At 41.7% G+C, this 17,714-nt stretch overlaps 1 protein-coding gene across 1 annotated transcript; it reads left to right on the forward strand.

Annotated features, from left to right (window-relative positions):
• The first annotated feature begins 668 nt into the window (after positions 1–668).
• On the forward strand, positions 669–16,236 carry LOC142785240 (protein O-mannosyl-transferase TMTC1-like). The gene is made up of 13 exons (XM_075883679.1): positions 669–759; positions 2,039–2,240; positions 3,448–3,623; positions 5,550–5,717; positions 5,870–5,983; positions 7,184–7,327; positions 7,681–7,892; positions 8,482–8,617; positions 9,668–9,812; positions 10,895–11,032; positions 12,640–12,762; positions 13,636–13,713; positions 13,904–16,236. The coding sequence occupies exons 1-13, from the start codon at positions 719–721 to the stop codon at positions 14,036–14,038; spliced, it is 1,812 nt and encodes a 603-aa protein (XP_075739794.1). The 5' UTR covers positions 669–718; the 3' UTR covers positions 14,039–16,236.
• The last annotated feature ends 1,478 nt before the right edge of the window (positions 16,237–17,714 follow it).

Here is a 17,714-nt window from a genome sequence, read left to right on the forward strand (position 1 = left end):
TTTTCTGTGCTTTCTCGCGTTCTATTAAGGGCACAGTGTGAACGAAATTGTTTTGCATTTACTCCGGTGTCGGTGTCGGTGTCATTCGTTGTTTCCGAAAAACGAAAATGAGAATTTGCTGATGCTGAAAAATTGACAAACATGTAAATAAATGAAGCGATGAAAATAATGACAATCACAGCGATTCCTATACATGTGCTGCGTCGTAAAGTGCAATGCTGTCACAACTAAAATACGAGTAAAGTGCCAGCAAACAAAAATAAAGGAATGTTGTTTTGTCTTTCAAAAGAAATCATGAAGGCCTCTCGAAATGAACATAGGTCTGCCAGTGAAAGAACAGTTTCTTTAGTTTCTGCCCTATAATTCAGGTTTTCAGAGCGAATAGTTTTCAACTCACTAACGTGCTGCCCCTCCAATTAAACTTTCAAATGCCATATTCTTCAACTGCGTAACCTTTCAGTGTGAGAAGCATCTATTTGTTTATTTCTTTGCTTCATGCAAAGGATTAAACAGTCGGTGCATGGCAATCGTTTTCTTGCATGAAACGACGAAATTATTGACGTCCTCGATATAATCACTGGCAGAAATTAAAGTAAAAAAAACCTCAATATAACCTATAATTGGCTAATATCTTGTGTTTTGCTTCCCTGTACAGACGATATTGCTGCTGTGCTTCAGGCTATGTATTCTGCAAGGAAGTTTACCCGAATTCACCGAGATGGACAACCCTGCGTCCTTCTCGTCGACGAGTGCAACCAGGTGACCATATCCTTCAAATAGCACTAGTGGTATTTATACACTATGCTTTATCATGAGGCTAATTGAAAATGCAGTAATGGCTTCTAGCTATTATACCCCCTTTATTATTCAGTAAGTGCACTTCTCCGCACTTACATTCCATGAACTAATGGCAGCACCTGCTAAGTTTCAAGTCGAGACAAGCTCCTAGTTGCACGCACTGCGGCTTGTCTGTTATGCCTGTTTATGTCAAGGGAGCAGAGCCTACATTTCCGTGTCATAGTGCAAATAAACTGCGCAAGAACAACCTCTTTGTAGTAACTGCCTAATCAGCATTAACTGGGCAGGCTACATAGCAGAAAGGCTTGCTGTACAATTATGAAAAAAGGCCTATTGAATCATCGTATCGAAGACCCTTCGCTAAGCAGAATATTTGAGATAGGTGGTCTTTGTAGGGGCAAGCGGTTGCTTGTACAATCTAGAATAGAACAAGATTACATTATTGTAGATAGTTGAAAACTAAACTATTATGATGTTTCTTTTGTATTTACTTTGAAGTCCCGTATAAATATCTCAAACACTGAGAACATCTTGACAACTGGCGTAGTCACGCAGAGAAAGCTATTGAAATGCAGATATTGCAGATAAAAGAAAATGCAGATATTGAAATGCAGATAAAACTATTGAAATACAAACATATTGAAATGCAGGTGTTGAACTACTTGATATAAGTGGCTATTTCGAAATTACATAGAAGAGCAAGATAAGCATAAGATCAGCCTTTTAAATTACTGCACAGGTTGAATAATTTTTTGTCTGTTCATTGTTCATTCTGCTATGGCGAACATGAAGTTGCTCAAGAAGGGCAAAGAAATGAAACCAGGCATTGAGAAACGCGAAGAAAATGCTGTAGATAATGTTTATGCATGTTTATGTAATAACTACACACTTCCGAATAAATCCTAACTCCTTAGTAAACAATGATTAATTATGCTGCAGCTTTTATCATCTATCTAACGTATATGTCTGTGTACAGCGTTTTGAGTTGTAAAAATACTAGAGTGTTTCGTCACTACTAACTGCGAGAACCGATATTGCATCACAAATGGTTGCTCAATCATTGGCACATAAATAAAGAATTGAGCACATGCTAACAACTTCACTTCACTTCAGAACGAGGACAGAGCAGGTTTGCAGCACTGCGCAAACAATTGTAGGCGACGACGTTGACTTTAAAATTAGCCTTACCAATGCGCATTGTACGTCGCCCATTGTGATTCCTATCTTTCCTTTATGACAGGCTGCTGACTTACAGCTACCTGTGTGCCTTCAACGCCTGGCTAGTGCTGTGTCCACACACCCTGTCATACGATTGGCAGATGGGCAGTATACCTCTGGTGACGTCACCGAGTGACTGCAGGAATCTGGCTACACTGGCGTTACTCGCTTCGCTATTGACTCTCGGCTGGCGGGCTTTGACGACAATGAAAATAAAAAGCAGCGTGAGTTCACATAACGTTTCGTAATTCTCCTTCTGCGCGCATTGCCCAAACCCGGCACAACGATCATTTATTTTAATTTCATTTATGCCATTTTTTAGAGAGAAGAGGTACTGAAATGCAATTATTTGTGTTGATCATGCATGGACATAAAGTGGTACATTTCTGCCACAAAAAAGTAAAATATTCTGTTTGTTCTGAAGACCATCAAATTTCGAGTCTGGAAAGCACTATAAGGCGTTGATTTCAGAGAAATTCGGAATTATTTATCATCACGAGCTCAACATGCGTTCGGTGTTGTAGCCAACTTGTAATAAGTTGAGGTGACCAGTATTTTTATTCTCCTCACATTTCAGGGCAATGGCGCTTAAACCTACTTGCGGAATTTTTTCGTATGGTGCCTTTTAAGAAAGCTCGACATTGCTACATTTATTTGCAGATGGCTATACTATACTTGTCCTTTCCCAAGGGCACGAGTTATATCATCTATCAGCTGGATTGTCTATCAAAACCAGAGAACGAGTTCCTCTATGACGGGACGAATAGTCTCACTAGCCCGTTCAGACGCGGGTTCACTGTTCTGTTTTCAAAAACATACATTAATAAACATGAATGACTACAGACAGGCATCTGTATTGGTGCGAAAATTTGTGTCCTTGTGTTCTCCACTATTTTATGCCCTCTGCCCTAAACAACATTCAACTAGCTAAACTTCATACGTCTCTTCAAAAATTATATATTGGCCTTTCTTGTAGTGACAGTCAGAACTCTCGATATGACCTAATAAAGCTTCATCTTTGAGGACTTATATCATTCTTACACATCATCAAATAGACGAAAGCACCGCACAATTACTACCTGAGACGGTAGGATAAAGGTGAAAGTAATCATGACGGCAGGGTGTGCAAACACTAATACAAATAAAGGGATCAATACAACACAAACCCCGTCTGGGTTCCTTCTGTGGCGTTCCATTCTGCAAACGTTACCTCCTTCATTATGAGTCCTTACAGAGTAGCTCAATTTTCAGCCACTTTAAGTATTACCTTTAACATTTGTGCACGTGTGCATGAGTGTATTTCCGTGCTTGTATGTGTGTCTTCAAGAGAACTTTCTGTATTCACATGCGCTGCACAAAATTGTTATTGATAGCTGTATACAAAGGCGGTGAAGAGTTTGAAGTGATTGTTATTCCATGTGACGCTTGTAGCCTGCCGGTGGATCAAGAGAACAACTGTGTTGCTACAAGAACGTTGAGCGGCTCTGTGGCCAATCATTAAGACTACTGGTGCCCCTGCTCCTGACAGTGCTGCCATTCCTTCCGGCATCCAACCTATTCGTCACCGTTGGCTTCGTTGTAGCTGAGAGAGTCCTCTACATTCCCAGGTATGTAATACCATTAACAGTGCAAATTACAGTGGTCGCATGTGTACCTATGTTAGCAGATAACCAGTGATGTTGCTAAGACGGAGTTTTTTGATCAAACATGATATGTGAAAAGCAACTTTTTAGTATGAATTGAACTGTGCAAACAACGTCTTTCTCAAAGACTTTCTAACCTTTAACTAGTGGTGAAAGGCTGGAACTATCAGTGGAGCTACTTTTTGAACTAGCAGAGTTATGCTCGTATTGCCAAATTTTGCCAGAGATCCTATATTTTCACTGGTATTACTAAGTATGCCTAGACATGCCAGACATGTCACATTCTTATCTGTTACTTTATGTTGTGATTTTAGTCAGGTTACTCAGTACCGTTACGTGAGGTCACAGGATGTAATTCCGGATGAGGTGGCTGCATTTTTGATGGAGGCGAAAGTACAGAGGGGCTGGGTGCTCAAATTTGGGTGCACATTAAAAACACTAGGTGGTGGAAACTTTTAGAGTCCTTCACTACGGCGTCTTCACTAACATATGGTGGCTTTCAAACGTTAAATCCTACAAATGCATTATTGCATTACTGTTACCTGGTTCATGGAGGTAACATGCCACGTGGGCGTCTCTCATAATCATATAGTGGTTTTGGGTCGTTAAACCCCACATATCAATCAACATGCCACGTGACCAGCGTGTGCGGTATTTATTTCGGCGGGAACATGTCATGAAAATCACTGTGATGCGATGTTGCCGATTTCACCCACATGATTGTTAGGTACGACATTTTAGTCATGCGATTTGTCGCAAGTGTGATTATTACAACCTGAGCATGTTTTAATAAATGTAGATAAAGAGAGGTGGTGGGGGTGTTGTGTCATGCTTATTCATAAGACGTCTGTTACGTGGATTTAGATAGGTGAGCAAATGTTACATGATGCTACATAATTCATAGTCACATCATTGGTTATCTCGCAATGGTACAGAATAATAAATCACCTAATAGACTTGCCCGTCCTAGGTTTTGCATTCCATGCCATAATAAATCCGTACTCGTGTCATGGGAGCGAAGCAGGAATCATACAGTATAAAGCAAGCGTGCACCTGTTCAATATGATCATTCCGATTCGCACTATCTCGCAAACGTAAAGCTACACTGACATACACCAAAACTTGTATTGCGAAACGTGACGGGAAAACGAACAGAAATGGCAGGTGGTCACAAGAAAATAATGGTATTCATTTCATGTACGGCATCATTAAGATGCCATGCTCACAGTGCACTCACGACCGGTTCACTCGGTTTATATGCACAAACATTGGTAATGATAGACGTGACTGATGAGCATAAATGACGAGGGCAAACATATGTAAGTTATGATACGCATGTCATATATGAAATTATATACATGACTCTGCTTTGGTGCGCTTTCTACCTTACTATATACCAAAATTGGTACAGCATGACTGGAGTGGGTGATGCACGTAAATGGCAGATCATGCATTGTATATACCATGCTAGTTTCATCAGTATAGTATATACCATATTGTACATACATCCATGTATGACAAGCACGCGCTACATATAGCGAACTAAATGTTCAGACATGATTCTCTTCATTTGCCTCATATACAAACTAGGTGATGTACGCGCATCTCTGCTGACTGCTTCGCATCGCAGTGATTCCTTCAGTTCGTGGCTTCCACCACACTTCTTTGTTCGCGAGAAACGCTCCTTTAACTTTTTGCGTTGCGCTTGGCTCGCCAATCAATCAGCAGTCTTTTAGAGACACGCGTTTCTCATCTTGTGAAATGCACATGACTGACAAAAATTTCGGCCTTTATTTCTTCGCCGTAGCAAATTCAAGGTTTTTTGTTTGATCTTCCAGTTACCTATAGGATGCTGCGAAATTTGCTGCAGTAGAATTACTTTTATTGCAGCATAGGCGTCACTCTGCTGGTGGCTGAAGGGATGTCCCGCCTTCACACGTGGTGCTCTAGAGCACTCCGGTGGTGCACCACGAGCCTCTGCTTCATTCTAGTGGTGCTCTTCACAGCACGCACCTGGAACCGGAACGGCGTGTGGGCATCCAGGGAAGCCCTGTTCGAGTGGGTGAAATTCATATCGTTTTCGCGTGAAGCTCAAGCTACTTTTACATTCCCTGTTAGTCAAATGCTGAATGTGAGTCATTTTACTGTCTTTTTTGTGTTTGTGTTCAATATATGTAAATGATATGAACAACGCATTTTGTTTATTCCAGATCTGGTATAAGAGACCTTCCGGGAAACGCAAAGATGCATTACAATTACGCCAATTTGCAGAAGGACACAGGAAACTCGGACTTGGCCATCAAACACTACAGGCTAGCAATCAAGTGAGTTCTTTGTTGTTGTAGTTCTAAAGACGATAGTTTTTCTTGGGGACCTTGGACACAAAAATTTTGGTGTGTCTGTCTTTCTGTCCTTTTGTCTGTTCCTCCATTCCTAACGGTACCACACATGGCACCAGCGGATACCCTTAATGGCCGACAGCATCCACAGCGCCCGTCAATGTTGCTCGAGGTTCAGCGTTCATACTTATGCGATTGTCAATTAAAAAGCAATTATCGCGCATAACTGTGGCACCATAACAGCACGTATATATTCTGTATGTCCGTCTTTTATTGGAAAATGCATACATGAGTAATTTCAAGGACCGTAGCGTTTATCACGCAGCGCTGACCGTGCAATGCTTGCACGAAGAGGGGTATGCTTTCAACGCTTTGCTAAGACGAAACGGTGGTGCCACCTACCCGCCGCCTTGTGTTCGACACCTTACCACCTCTGAGACGGGTGCGTGCGCCCGTCTCAGAGCCATGCATTTCGTTTTCCAAGATAACTGGCAGATAGCGCTCATCTCTCAGGTGTGACGTGACTTGTGCTCGTTTGCCTCCACTGCATGCTCGAGGCTCTCTAACGCAGTGCTTCCAGAATACCATTCACCAATTTTGTTGCGCAGAAGGTCAAATAAACCTTTCGTTCACTCTCTCCAGACGGAAGACTATCGCCTTTCGACGACATTTGTAGGTGAACATTCAGATTTGGGGCCAATTTTTATTCGACGCTCGTTATACCGGGTACTCTTGTCTTGACGCGTTGTTTATTATTTATTTGTTCTTCAAGTTACAAGTGTTTTGAAGCTCCGCTGGTCAGCAGAATAAAGTGACATTCAGCGAAAAGCTAGCACCGTTACATAGGCACTCAAATAAGACCATTCCAGCCCTTAAACGAGGCATCGAGATTTTCAAACGGTACACCGCGGGATTTTTAAGGTGATACGCGGGCCAAACAGCCGCTAAAGCTTGTCTTTTAAACTTTACTTTTAACAAAATGGTGTCTGGCCACTATTCTTTGACAGGACCGCATTACGCACACAGGTTGGGGTGCAAAAAAATTAAGAAAAAAACTATTTTTATAATAATTACTTAGGCCATCGCTTGCGCTGGTGATGGCGTTAAGTGTTTATTGCAGCAGAAAACTGGGCGTAGTAAAACAGGGTGATATTTGATTTATTACTTCTGCTTTTCGCACCCCAGGTTGTGGCCAGATCACGCCAGCGCTCACAATAACTTGGGCACTGTGCTTACATCGGCGGAAGAATCTGAACATCACTTTCGATACGCCTTGCACGTCAACCCAAACCACCCAGGAGCTCATTTCAACCTGGCCAATATCTACAGGTACATAGGGTTTTCCTACTTTTGAGGCAGTTAAGCAGTACAGTTAGCGCAGCCATGCTGCGTAGAACCACATTCACGAGAAATAAAACCGAAAAAAAAGGCCCTTCCAACGCATATTGGTAATGCATTGGTAGGGTCGTAATAAAAGCCTAGTAACTCAACTGTGCCTATCACTTTTTATTTTGTCTGTTGTGACCATGCCTCGCACTTCAACTTATGCTCCACCTCTCATCTTCTGTACATGCTTCCAGAGTAATCTTTCGCTCATTGTTTGCCAAAAATCAATCTATCCTACAGTAAACAGTTTTCCCATGAATAACTGAAAGAAATATCCGTTGTTTTTTTATGTACAGTAAGCAAGGCCAAAAAGATGTCGCAAGAGCCCTGCTAAAGCGTGCTGTGGAGCTTGACCCCGATTTTAGCGAGGCCTATTCGTCGCTTGCTGTCCTCGCGGCTAATAGAGGTGATTTATCTGAAGGCGAGAGGCTGCACAAGATGGCATTAAAGAGCGACGACAGAAATGCAGATGCCCGGATTGACTACGGCACATTCCTTCAGTCACAGGGTGAGGCCGTCTTTAGAGTGTCTTCTACTACTCTAAGTCGTGCCACTTAGTGACATGATATGTACTTTCCGGCAGCTAAGTAACTAGTCACCTGTTTAATATACTATACGTAATTCATATCAGCTATAGCCCTAAAAACCGCACCTGCAACCTATACGTTTCCCAACCTCTGGTCTCAAACTATACTCATCATCTCGAGCGTAATGAAAAGGTTGGATATGTTTCGCTATACAATGTTAAAAGAATGACATCGTTATCTAGCAGGACCTCTGAAGTTATCAACAATATAAACAAGATATGTTGCAAGGAAGGTTAAATATTTAAGCGTTATCCGGTGCGGCTGCCTAGCATGATTGTCTACACCAAAAAGAACAGGAGTTCAAAATTTTAATACTGCAGAAATTCTGCAGAAGACGAAGCGTGAAACGGTTGAACTAGCAATGTCACTAGTACGGCAATGGGTGTTGTTCAACTCCAATAACAACCCTCTTCCATCATTTCTCATCTCTAATTCAACCTGGATTACTTTTAGGCATTTTCTGCCTTTCTATGATCTTATTCGGGTAACCATATGGTCTTCTCTTTACAGGCCGTGCTAAAGAGGCCATGGCACAGTATCATCAAGCTCTCGACATCCAAGAAAACCACACCGTGGCACTTCTGAACGCAGCTAAAAGCCTTCGGAGCATGAATCTAAACATAGAGGCCGAAAGCCTCTACAAGAGGTTAGCTACGAGGTTATACCTACTGCCAACCATGCTCCTTAGAACAAAGTTAACAAACGAACCTCCGTGGTGTTGTGGCAATGCTCCGCCGTGATGACATAAGAGGTGACCTAAAGAAAGAATATGTTAATTTTATTCCATTTACCGATCATTTCTTTTACAGCATGTCCACATTAACTAATCCTAAACCCACGAAGACCATGGCTGATGCCTCAAATAATTAGTTTCCCACCTGTTCAATTCGACAGAAGTCACAATAGGGAGGACTTTAAAAGAAGTGAGCATAAACCTAAAATGCGTTTCAGCCTCCCTAATTCGTGTAATTGATTGATTGATATGTGGGGTTTAACGTCCCAAAACCACTCTATGATTATGAGAGACGCCGTAGTGGAGGGCTCCGGAAATTTAGACTACCTGGGGTTCTTTAACGTGCACCCAAATCTGAGCACACCGGCCTACAACATTTCCGCCTCCATCGGAATTTGCAGCCGCCGCAGCCGGGATTTGAACCCGCGCCCTGCGGGTCAGCAACCGAGTACCTTAGCCATTAAACCACCGCGGCGGGGCTCCCTAATTCGTGTAAGCCTTTCAGATAGCAGTGGATGCATTAGTGAGGCAGATCTGTGGCGCTATCGTTCGAAAGATCGCCTCAGTTGTACTTAGTGGAGTAACACCATTGTGCGCTCAAGGTGTGCATTTGAATGTAAGATCTTGCGGAGAGATATCCTCATCTTATGACGTCTCAGGTATCAGAAAGCGAATTTTCCAACCTTTTTAACACACTTTTCTTGTTAGCCTAGACTTCCTACAAAATCATTTTGTGGCACACCTTCTTAGCGTTGTTTGTGCGTGTAATGAACGATTGTGTATGTCAATTCTGCGGCTGATGCTCTTAAAACAAACAACAAGCTGCTGAATACATCAGAAGCAGCCTGAAGAAACACACGTTGCTGTTAAACTAACACCGTTTATGCAACACGTGAATTAGAAATACTAGTTGGTTTCTCTCAGATTCACTGTTCATGATCAAGTTTAGTCTATTGCGGACAGGGCCCTTGCTGCTGAGCCAGATCCGCAGGTGATGGACAACCTCGCTGTGTTCTACGTCAGCGCTGGCCGACTGGATGAAGCAAGAGAGCTGTTCGAGGATATAGATAAGCGTTTCCCGGACCACCGCGACAGCAAGGTTCACTATGTGAGTAGGAAATGACGAACATAAATTTTCACTAGGAAGTAATAATTTGTAACAGCTGGTCTGTTGGCACTGTTGGGCAGTGCGGACTGCTTCTTTTCACGTGAAAGAAAATTCGAAATAAGCACGAGAGACGATTTGTGCTATACTTTTATTACTTCTTGTCATTGATAAAATCTTTTGTGTATATTTAATGCTATTTACCATTAGGCAAGATGCACGGAATGAAAAAAAAATAGGCAGATTTTTTTATATGCGCTGCAGTTTAATTGTCTCTCATTAAAAAGAAGCTATGAAGCACTTGCTGAAAACAGGCACGTAGCCAGAATTTTTTTTGGGGGGGGGGGGGCACCTCTTTGATTTCGGGGAGGGCACATCCTTGAAATGGTTATTTTTTCGCTCTCTATGTCAGGACGAAAAACAATTTTGGGAGCGGAGGGGACACGGGCCTGGTGTGCCACCGCCTGAGTACGCCCCTCGTTGACAAACTAAAGACTAAAGTATAATAAGGCCTGATATTTTAAGGACACCAGACAAGGACAGTATTTTACAATAATAAATGTATTTCATGTGAAGTGGTTTACCATTCACTATTTATGACTCTGGCATTATTCGTACAAATAACATCATTAGGTTATTACCGCAAATTTTATGCAAGTACGTCTCAGAAAGCTGCTTACGTAATACCAGCTAAGTAGTTACAAGAGTACAAGACTGGTATGCGTGCTTTTCAATCAACTTACATGCTCGCATGAATAATGTTGCTAGAAAAAATTAGCGCATTCATTCTAATATAGAACGAAAGCTCAAGAGAGTGTCAAAGAAGAAGCATAATTTTCAGAGTGTTGGGTTTGACCCTATCATATTTTTAAAGATATATTCAGAGACGTTAAATGTGAGCAGAAGTTGCGTCGCTGTATATTGTATAGGCACTGTTGAATCTATACAGGCAAAATTTATTTTTGTCTATGAGAAACTGGGTTGTATTCCTGCTTAATTAGGTGAAAGCATTAAATCAGTACTGTTCTAGATTTAAGGTATTAAAGAAAGCAGCACACGGTGTTTCATTTCAACTTCATTTTCAGGCTCAGCTCCTCATTCAAATTCGAAGTTTTCGAGCTGCTGAGGTCCTTCTGCTCGACGTGATCGACCACAACAGCACTGACAGAGGTGCCTTGCACACGGCTGCCCTTTTATACAACCACATCAACCGAACAGTCGAGGTACTTCTTGCATTTCGTCAAGTCGATCAATCATTTATTCTTTGTTAACATAGTATTTGACTCTGCACAAAAAATGAGTCGCTGGTTGCTCTATACGTTGCCTGCGTCAACTTAATATTGATGGTATTTAATTCTCCCTCAGCTTTGCTGCAGAGATTAATCACTGGTTCTCGGCTGTTTAACTAATTGCATAACGTAATAGTGTTGACAATCTTGCGGTCCTTGTTTAAACCGTACCCGTAATGCCTATGACTCAAGTAACTTGATTTTTTAGAAGAGTTTAACAGTTAACATTTGGACTTTACACGTCTAAAAAGAGAATTCCGCGCACACATAGAACAATTTGTTTTTAATTTCACATCTTCTTCAGAGAGCAAGAAGTATATGCCTAAAAAAGCGTGGACTTGAGTATGGACCAGCCACGTTTTAACAGATAAAAGAGGTAATTTTGTGGAAATTCCGGCGTCGGCAGTGGTGTGAGTGTCGGCGTCGTTGGCTTTGAGTGAAATATCGTCATCTTTATGTGACCGAAGAGTGAACAAAGCCGCAAGTGAAATGAATGATTAAAATTCTCGGTCTGAGTGGGGATCAAACCCGGGTTGTTTACGTGGCAAGCGGGTGTTCTACCACACAGCCACGTCTCTGCTTGTGAATACAGCAGAAATAACTTCCTCCTCTTCAAAATACAATGAGAGCAACTTTCACGCTTTACCAAACACACATACATTCTTCATAATAGATCATGAATTATTGCAGTAGTATCGCGTGGTACAAGCGCTATTGGCCGTCAGTACATGATATTATCGTAACGACTTCATAGCTTAAAGTCAGTCACCCACTGCAAAACGCACTCATGTTACTGCTTTCTCAAGGCCAAGTTGCGCGTGCATAGCAACTTATAAAGATTTCCGAAACCTAATGTTTCAAGTACGCACTAATAAAAAATTATCGCTATTGCATTCAGCTGTTAAAGGCGAAGCTGAAAGGTCCCCAATTTTATTTTTTCCAGCTTTGGAATCAGGATATAATTCATTGTGATTATCAGATCCGCTTAATACACAAGTCTGGATGGCTACAGAGTATTTATTGAATGACATCATATAATCTGTAGTGATGCTGTACCGCTACGATACTGTTGAACAGACCAAATAAAGGGACTCAACTATAAATTATTTTAACTTGTGAATATTACTGTTATAACCGTGTTGCACTACAAGAACTGGGTTGATATCTTCATTTTAAATGAATACAGAATAGGCAATTTGTTAATGGTGCTGAAGTTGATTTCTATAATTAGTGAACGTGCTGCGCAATTTCCTCATCTGGGAGTTATTACTGCTACGTGTTCACAGCAAGCTCGCAGAACTTTGCTTTGAATCAATGTGAATTATTCTTTAATGTTCCTGACTACCATGTTTACATGCCATCATACTGCCTTAGCTCTCAAGGAAACAAAGCGAATTTACTTATTTATAGGGCACTTGCTGCATCCCCACTGAGAGTTCCCTCAGTAGTCCTGAATATAATTTAAGAATGTATGAACCGCCGTGCGTTCCTGTACTAATGTTTATGATCGATATATTAGTGAGTCTTTCCTAATCTTTCAGGCACTGGACTACATATTAAAGGCTCTAAAGTTGTGCGATGTTGACCACCTCTTATGTGCAAAAATACACAGCGACCACGGTGACATACTGAAGGACTTAGGTGACCTCAGCTCATCGGCACAGGTTCGTACAAGGCACGCGCTTTTATCAGAGTAATGAACCATTTTTTTATAAAACTCGATGACATAGCTTAAGGAGAATTTATGATGTGCTGAAAGCCTAAATAAAGCACCCACTTTTGTTTTAGCTCTTCACTTTGTGTCTGTGAATTATGCCAACACGCATATTATTGCAATTGTTTTGACATAATTTCCCGTAGATTAGGTATGCCTACATAGTAGTATTTCGAGCCGAAATAAAATAAAAACACGTTATAGTTTCAGGAGCATGTAGAGATAAAATTTGATATTTTGTTAAACTTTACCTCAATTTTACCCGGAGCTACTCAAATTTCTGGTATGATGATGCGGACTAAATTTAATTAAAAAACAAAAAATAGCTGTTGCATAACATTACTTGAAATATATATATATATATATATATATATATATATATATATATATATATATATATATATATATATATATATATATATATATATATACATTTGTGTATATCACTATTCATATAATTCTTAGTTTTTGTAAATGAAAATTTCTTACCTAATTGAAGACATTTCATGTCTCCGCATCTTAACAGTAGAATTATTATCCTTCCCCGTTTATTAAGTGCACATATGTTGTGTGGTTAAGGATGTAAATGCTATTGAAAAGTTTTCTCAGGATATTTTTCAAATAAATTTAGATATATTTCTCAAATAATTGTAAATTCCTTAAACTTCTTTCCTGCGGCTGAGTCACTGCTTATAAGGCATGCTTATAGAAACACCTGCTTGAATTCCCTACACTACTACGCCAAATATTTGCTCCTTTTTAGGTAAATAACATGTTAAAAAGACATAAAATACTCAATGCGCCTTTTTGTTTTCTGTTTCAGAGCTATCAAGTCGCCATTCGTCTGGATCCTGATCTCGCTCACGCTCATCTGAACCTTGCGGTGATCAGGCACTTGAAGGTTAGCTTTGTTGTTGCGATATAGCAACGCATTGCAATAAGTGGTTTAATCATGCGTCAATAATTATTGCCTTCACCGAAACACGTAATAATTAGTGGCCGCCCTTGGGCTTAAGCGACTGCTTATCCAATGCAGAACTCATTGTGCAGGTTCTTCTAGCAGAAATTGTATGCTACGCGTTGTTTTCCAGAGTGACTACCCAGCTGCATTTCGACACTACCAAGTGGCCCTCTCTCTGGATCCAAAGAACAAGCTCATCGTAGACAACATGGCCAAGTTGAGGCGACGAATTGCTAGGCCACTGGCCTTCCACGACTGCGTTTAGTGCTGGTGCTTCGTCGGAGTGCAATCACCGCGCCGCTTATCGGCGTATATACATTCACGCTATGCCTTCTCAAGCGGCTTCACATGTTCCGCAAACCTTACCAGTGAGCAGGCAGACGTTCCGTTTAATTAGCTCGAAGTGCAGAATGATCGTATCCTGACTCCTACTTAGCAAATCGTGTTATAGGTGTATGTACTGCGTTATTTATGCTTCAAACACCCCTTCCTGTTCCACAGTGCTGAAAACGACGCACCAAAAGAAATTGTGAAATTTTTAGTTTTTTATTTGTAAGGTTGAAATCTTGTAAATAGGTATCTTCGACACACCGGGCCACTATGTTTTGTTTTTCAAATTGGCGAAAACCCGCGCACTTAGGTGCCTGTTGAAAATACATGGTGTCGCACAGTAAACTTATGGGATAATTGTGATATTACACTATACACCCGTCTCACCACGTTACCGTTCAATGTTCGCATGTTAATTATTTGCCCTTGTTAAGATATATGACTGCAAAAATACTTCATCTAGTGAATTTTGTTCTTTGATGCAAGAAACAATAATAATTCACTGAAGTTTTTTGCCCAGATTTCCGATACACAAAACCATTTAGATTATACACGTGGAATTTTAATATGAACACAAAAAGTGAAGGTCTACTACGATCCTCTTTTTATGTAGTTCTGTCTCTACGCCATTAAGAAGAAATGAAAAAAAAAAAGATACGACAACACTTATTACTGGATGTATCATGTGCGTCAGCCTATTTGTGTTCACCCTCTTTGTCAGCACCTCTGCGGTTCGCTTTTGTGAAAAGTACCACTTCTTCGAGTAGTGGCATAAGTCTATGCAACAACGTGCCTAGATTTCTGATTGTCCGAGTCGTTTGTGGGTTAGTTATCACAATGTAACTCTCCCGAAGTGTGACAGATTCGCTCAGATGTGGTTCCTGTTGCTGTGTCGTTGTGTGCGTCGTGTTATAAATGTTTACGGATCAAGTAAAGCCGGAATGCTGCACCGGAACAATACAACGAGATCTCGAGAAAAATGTCTTACGTAATCATCGCATTGCAGTGCGCGTAACATTGAGCTTGTTTGCGTGACCTAGAACGTATCTGGAAAGCCTGTGTATGTTTAGATTTACAGGATGCAATGAATTCAGGTGTCTTGAGCTGCTCAATGTCTGCATTTGATTCTAGGAAGAGAACGAGAAGAGCGGCAACATCGTGCTCAGAACGGAAGGAAGTTCCACTAGTAAATACAGATTCGTCATAAAAAATGTACGCATGTAGACACGGACACAAAATAAGAGTCAGGACAACAGAAACGCCGGGCTCTTGCTGTCTCCTTCTGTTTGGTTGTGTCTGTTTGTGCCCGCGTTCCTTTGTTTACCCTCGTCCTATTGCCCTGTGAAGGATTTTCCTGGCATAATTTTTTCTTATCATTTTTGATGTTTTTAGGAACTCGCAGTTGACTATTTTTAGGTGTTTTTAACATTTCCAGGTCCATGGCACAGGAGCAGGAAAGCACACCAAGAAGTTGCGAGACCTAATCTTACCGAGTGTCTTAGGTTTTCTCCGTAGGACTGCGGTGTCAAAAACGCTAAAAACTGTTCGTAATACTCCACGGTGTCCAGCCGCTATTACAAGCAGTGACAGTAACACATAACAGTTTAGAAGTCTGCTTGTAATCAGCAGCGTGTGGTGGTAAAGTGCAACAATAGCTGTTGGATGCGATGCCACTCCTTGACTAGCCTGCGTAACGCTGCCGATCTTTCCGCACAACTCCCTCGCCGGAGGTGTTTAGGCGATGCCAAATCGGTCAAGTTGCAGCTGCGCGTTGACATCACTCTCTTCCTCACCTGCAGTAGCTTCCAGCTACTCCACCGGTTTGCAACAAGCTTCTCACTTCACCTTCGCCACCGCCCGCAATGCTCGACCACACGTCGAGCTGAACCATTAGGCATATTTAGTCACGGGTCTGCAGCAGCCGCAAGGGCGCGTCCTGCCATTGCAAATGGCTAGCAGGCTGCGCCCGTACGGTTGCTGTGAACACGTGATTAACCCCTGCATTCAAATGCTCCTCGATTTGAAGTTCACTTCAAACCGCCTAATGTAGCGCGTTTGAAAGGCGTCTGTGCGTTTGTGTTGCCTTGGCACCGCCTAAGAACAGTGCGTTAGAAACGTGCTCGTGCTGCATTCAAGTCTGTGGCAAGTGAAGCTGAAGTCAAGCAGCGTTTGTGGACACGGACGTTAGTCTGTCTAATCTTTCGGCTCGTTTATCTACGATAAAACTTGCACAATACCAAACCCGCCTACCGTGTCTTTGCGTTTCTAAGGAGCGTTTACTCGACTAAACGCTAATCTGAGATTCGCTTCAAGCCGTTCTTTCAGCACCTGCGTCAATGCCCGTTTCAACCTGGTCAACGCCGTGCGCACCGCTGCTGCTTCGCATTCCATCAGGTTTCGATTCGCAGATATGGTCCAGAATTTTTTTACCGTGGTGGAACTCAAAGCATCGCAAAAGAATAAGTGCGTTTGGCCACATGACGTATACCATTAGCTTCGCCACATTTAAAAATAAACCATTACTCAAGTTTATACTTGTGATCCGTTGGAGCGAATAGCCCCTCCCAGAGCCTTTTCTACTAAACATTGGTCAGCCGGCGCTCATGTCCATGATAAAGTTTATGGCGTGTGTATGTCACCACTGGAGGCATTGTCATCACATTCCTTGTACGACTGCGTGCTAGTTGTTGCCTACGGTATTCTATTGGCGTAAGACTATGCGTAAGTGCCCTTTGTAGGAAGTAAACAGACCGCCCGAGAATATAGAACTTAAAGAGGCTCTTGTGCACCTTATGCAGCCGCAACAAAAACGTGGTGTTAATTGCGCATGGTAGGTGTTTATCGTGTCAACAATGTTAACGTTGCCTTCCTTCCACTTAGCTGCATAATGGAGTCCCGACTGCTGCATGAGTATGCAGGAGTCGTTATTTGCACTTCACGAGAGCCTTGCAAAGGTAGCATCTTTTTGTAGGAAGTTGTCTCGCTGTGTAATCGTCTTGTCATTTTTGTGTGTTCTCGGCTTTCATGGGTACTAACGCTCGCCCACGCTCAATCATCCCAACTGATGTGTTTATATAGTCGATTAGAACTGATGCAATTGAGCTGTGCATGGTTTTCGTGTATCGGTTGAGGCTACCAGGAAAGTCATAATTTTTCCTAATGTTGAACGACTGAATCTGTTTCGTACACCTATTTTTTATATCCTATTGGGATAAAATTTTCACGTGTCCCTGTCCCGTATGTGCGTTTTTTCATTGCCCAATCTATTAGTGCGCCATTGTTAGAGCTGTCATATCACGCATTTGCGATTGAGTGTTATTCGTGGATGTACAAGTCTGTAAAAGACTTCACGCTGTCATGTCCCACACTAAAAAAAAGCGATGCTTTCATGTAATTCTGTCTTGTTTTCAGTGAGTCTTCTACAATACCAATTTGTTGTATAATGCGCGTCTTATTACTTTATACTGATATGATATACAAGTAGATATCGGTGCACAAGTAAGGTGCCGGCTACTCCTTAGCCCTTGAGCAAATGTTGAGTGTCCCTCACCTCTAGACCGGCCCTGAGTCTGTACGGCGCACCTCGAAATTTACCTCTCTGGGAAGCCCTT

The sequence above is a fragment of the Rhipicephalus microplus genome, unplaced genomic scaffold (genome assembly GCF_043290135.1).
Source record: "Rhipicephalus microplus isolate Deutch F79 unplaced genomic scaffold, USDA_Rmic scaffold_19, whole genome shotgun sequence".
NCBI classification, from domain to species: Eukaryota; Metazoa; Arthropoda; class Arachnida; order Ixodida; family Ixodidae; genus Rhipicephalus; species Rhipicephalus microplus.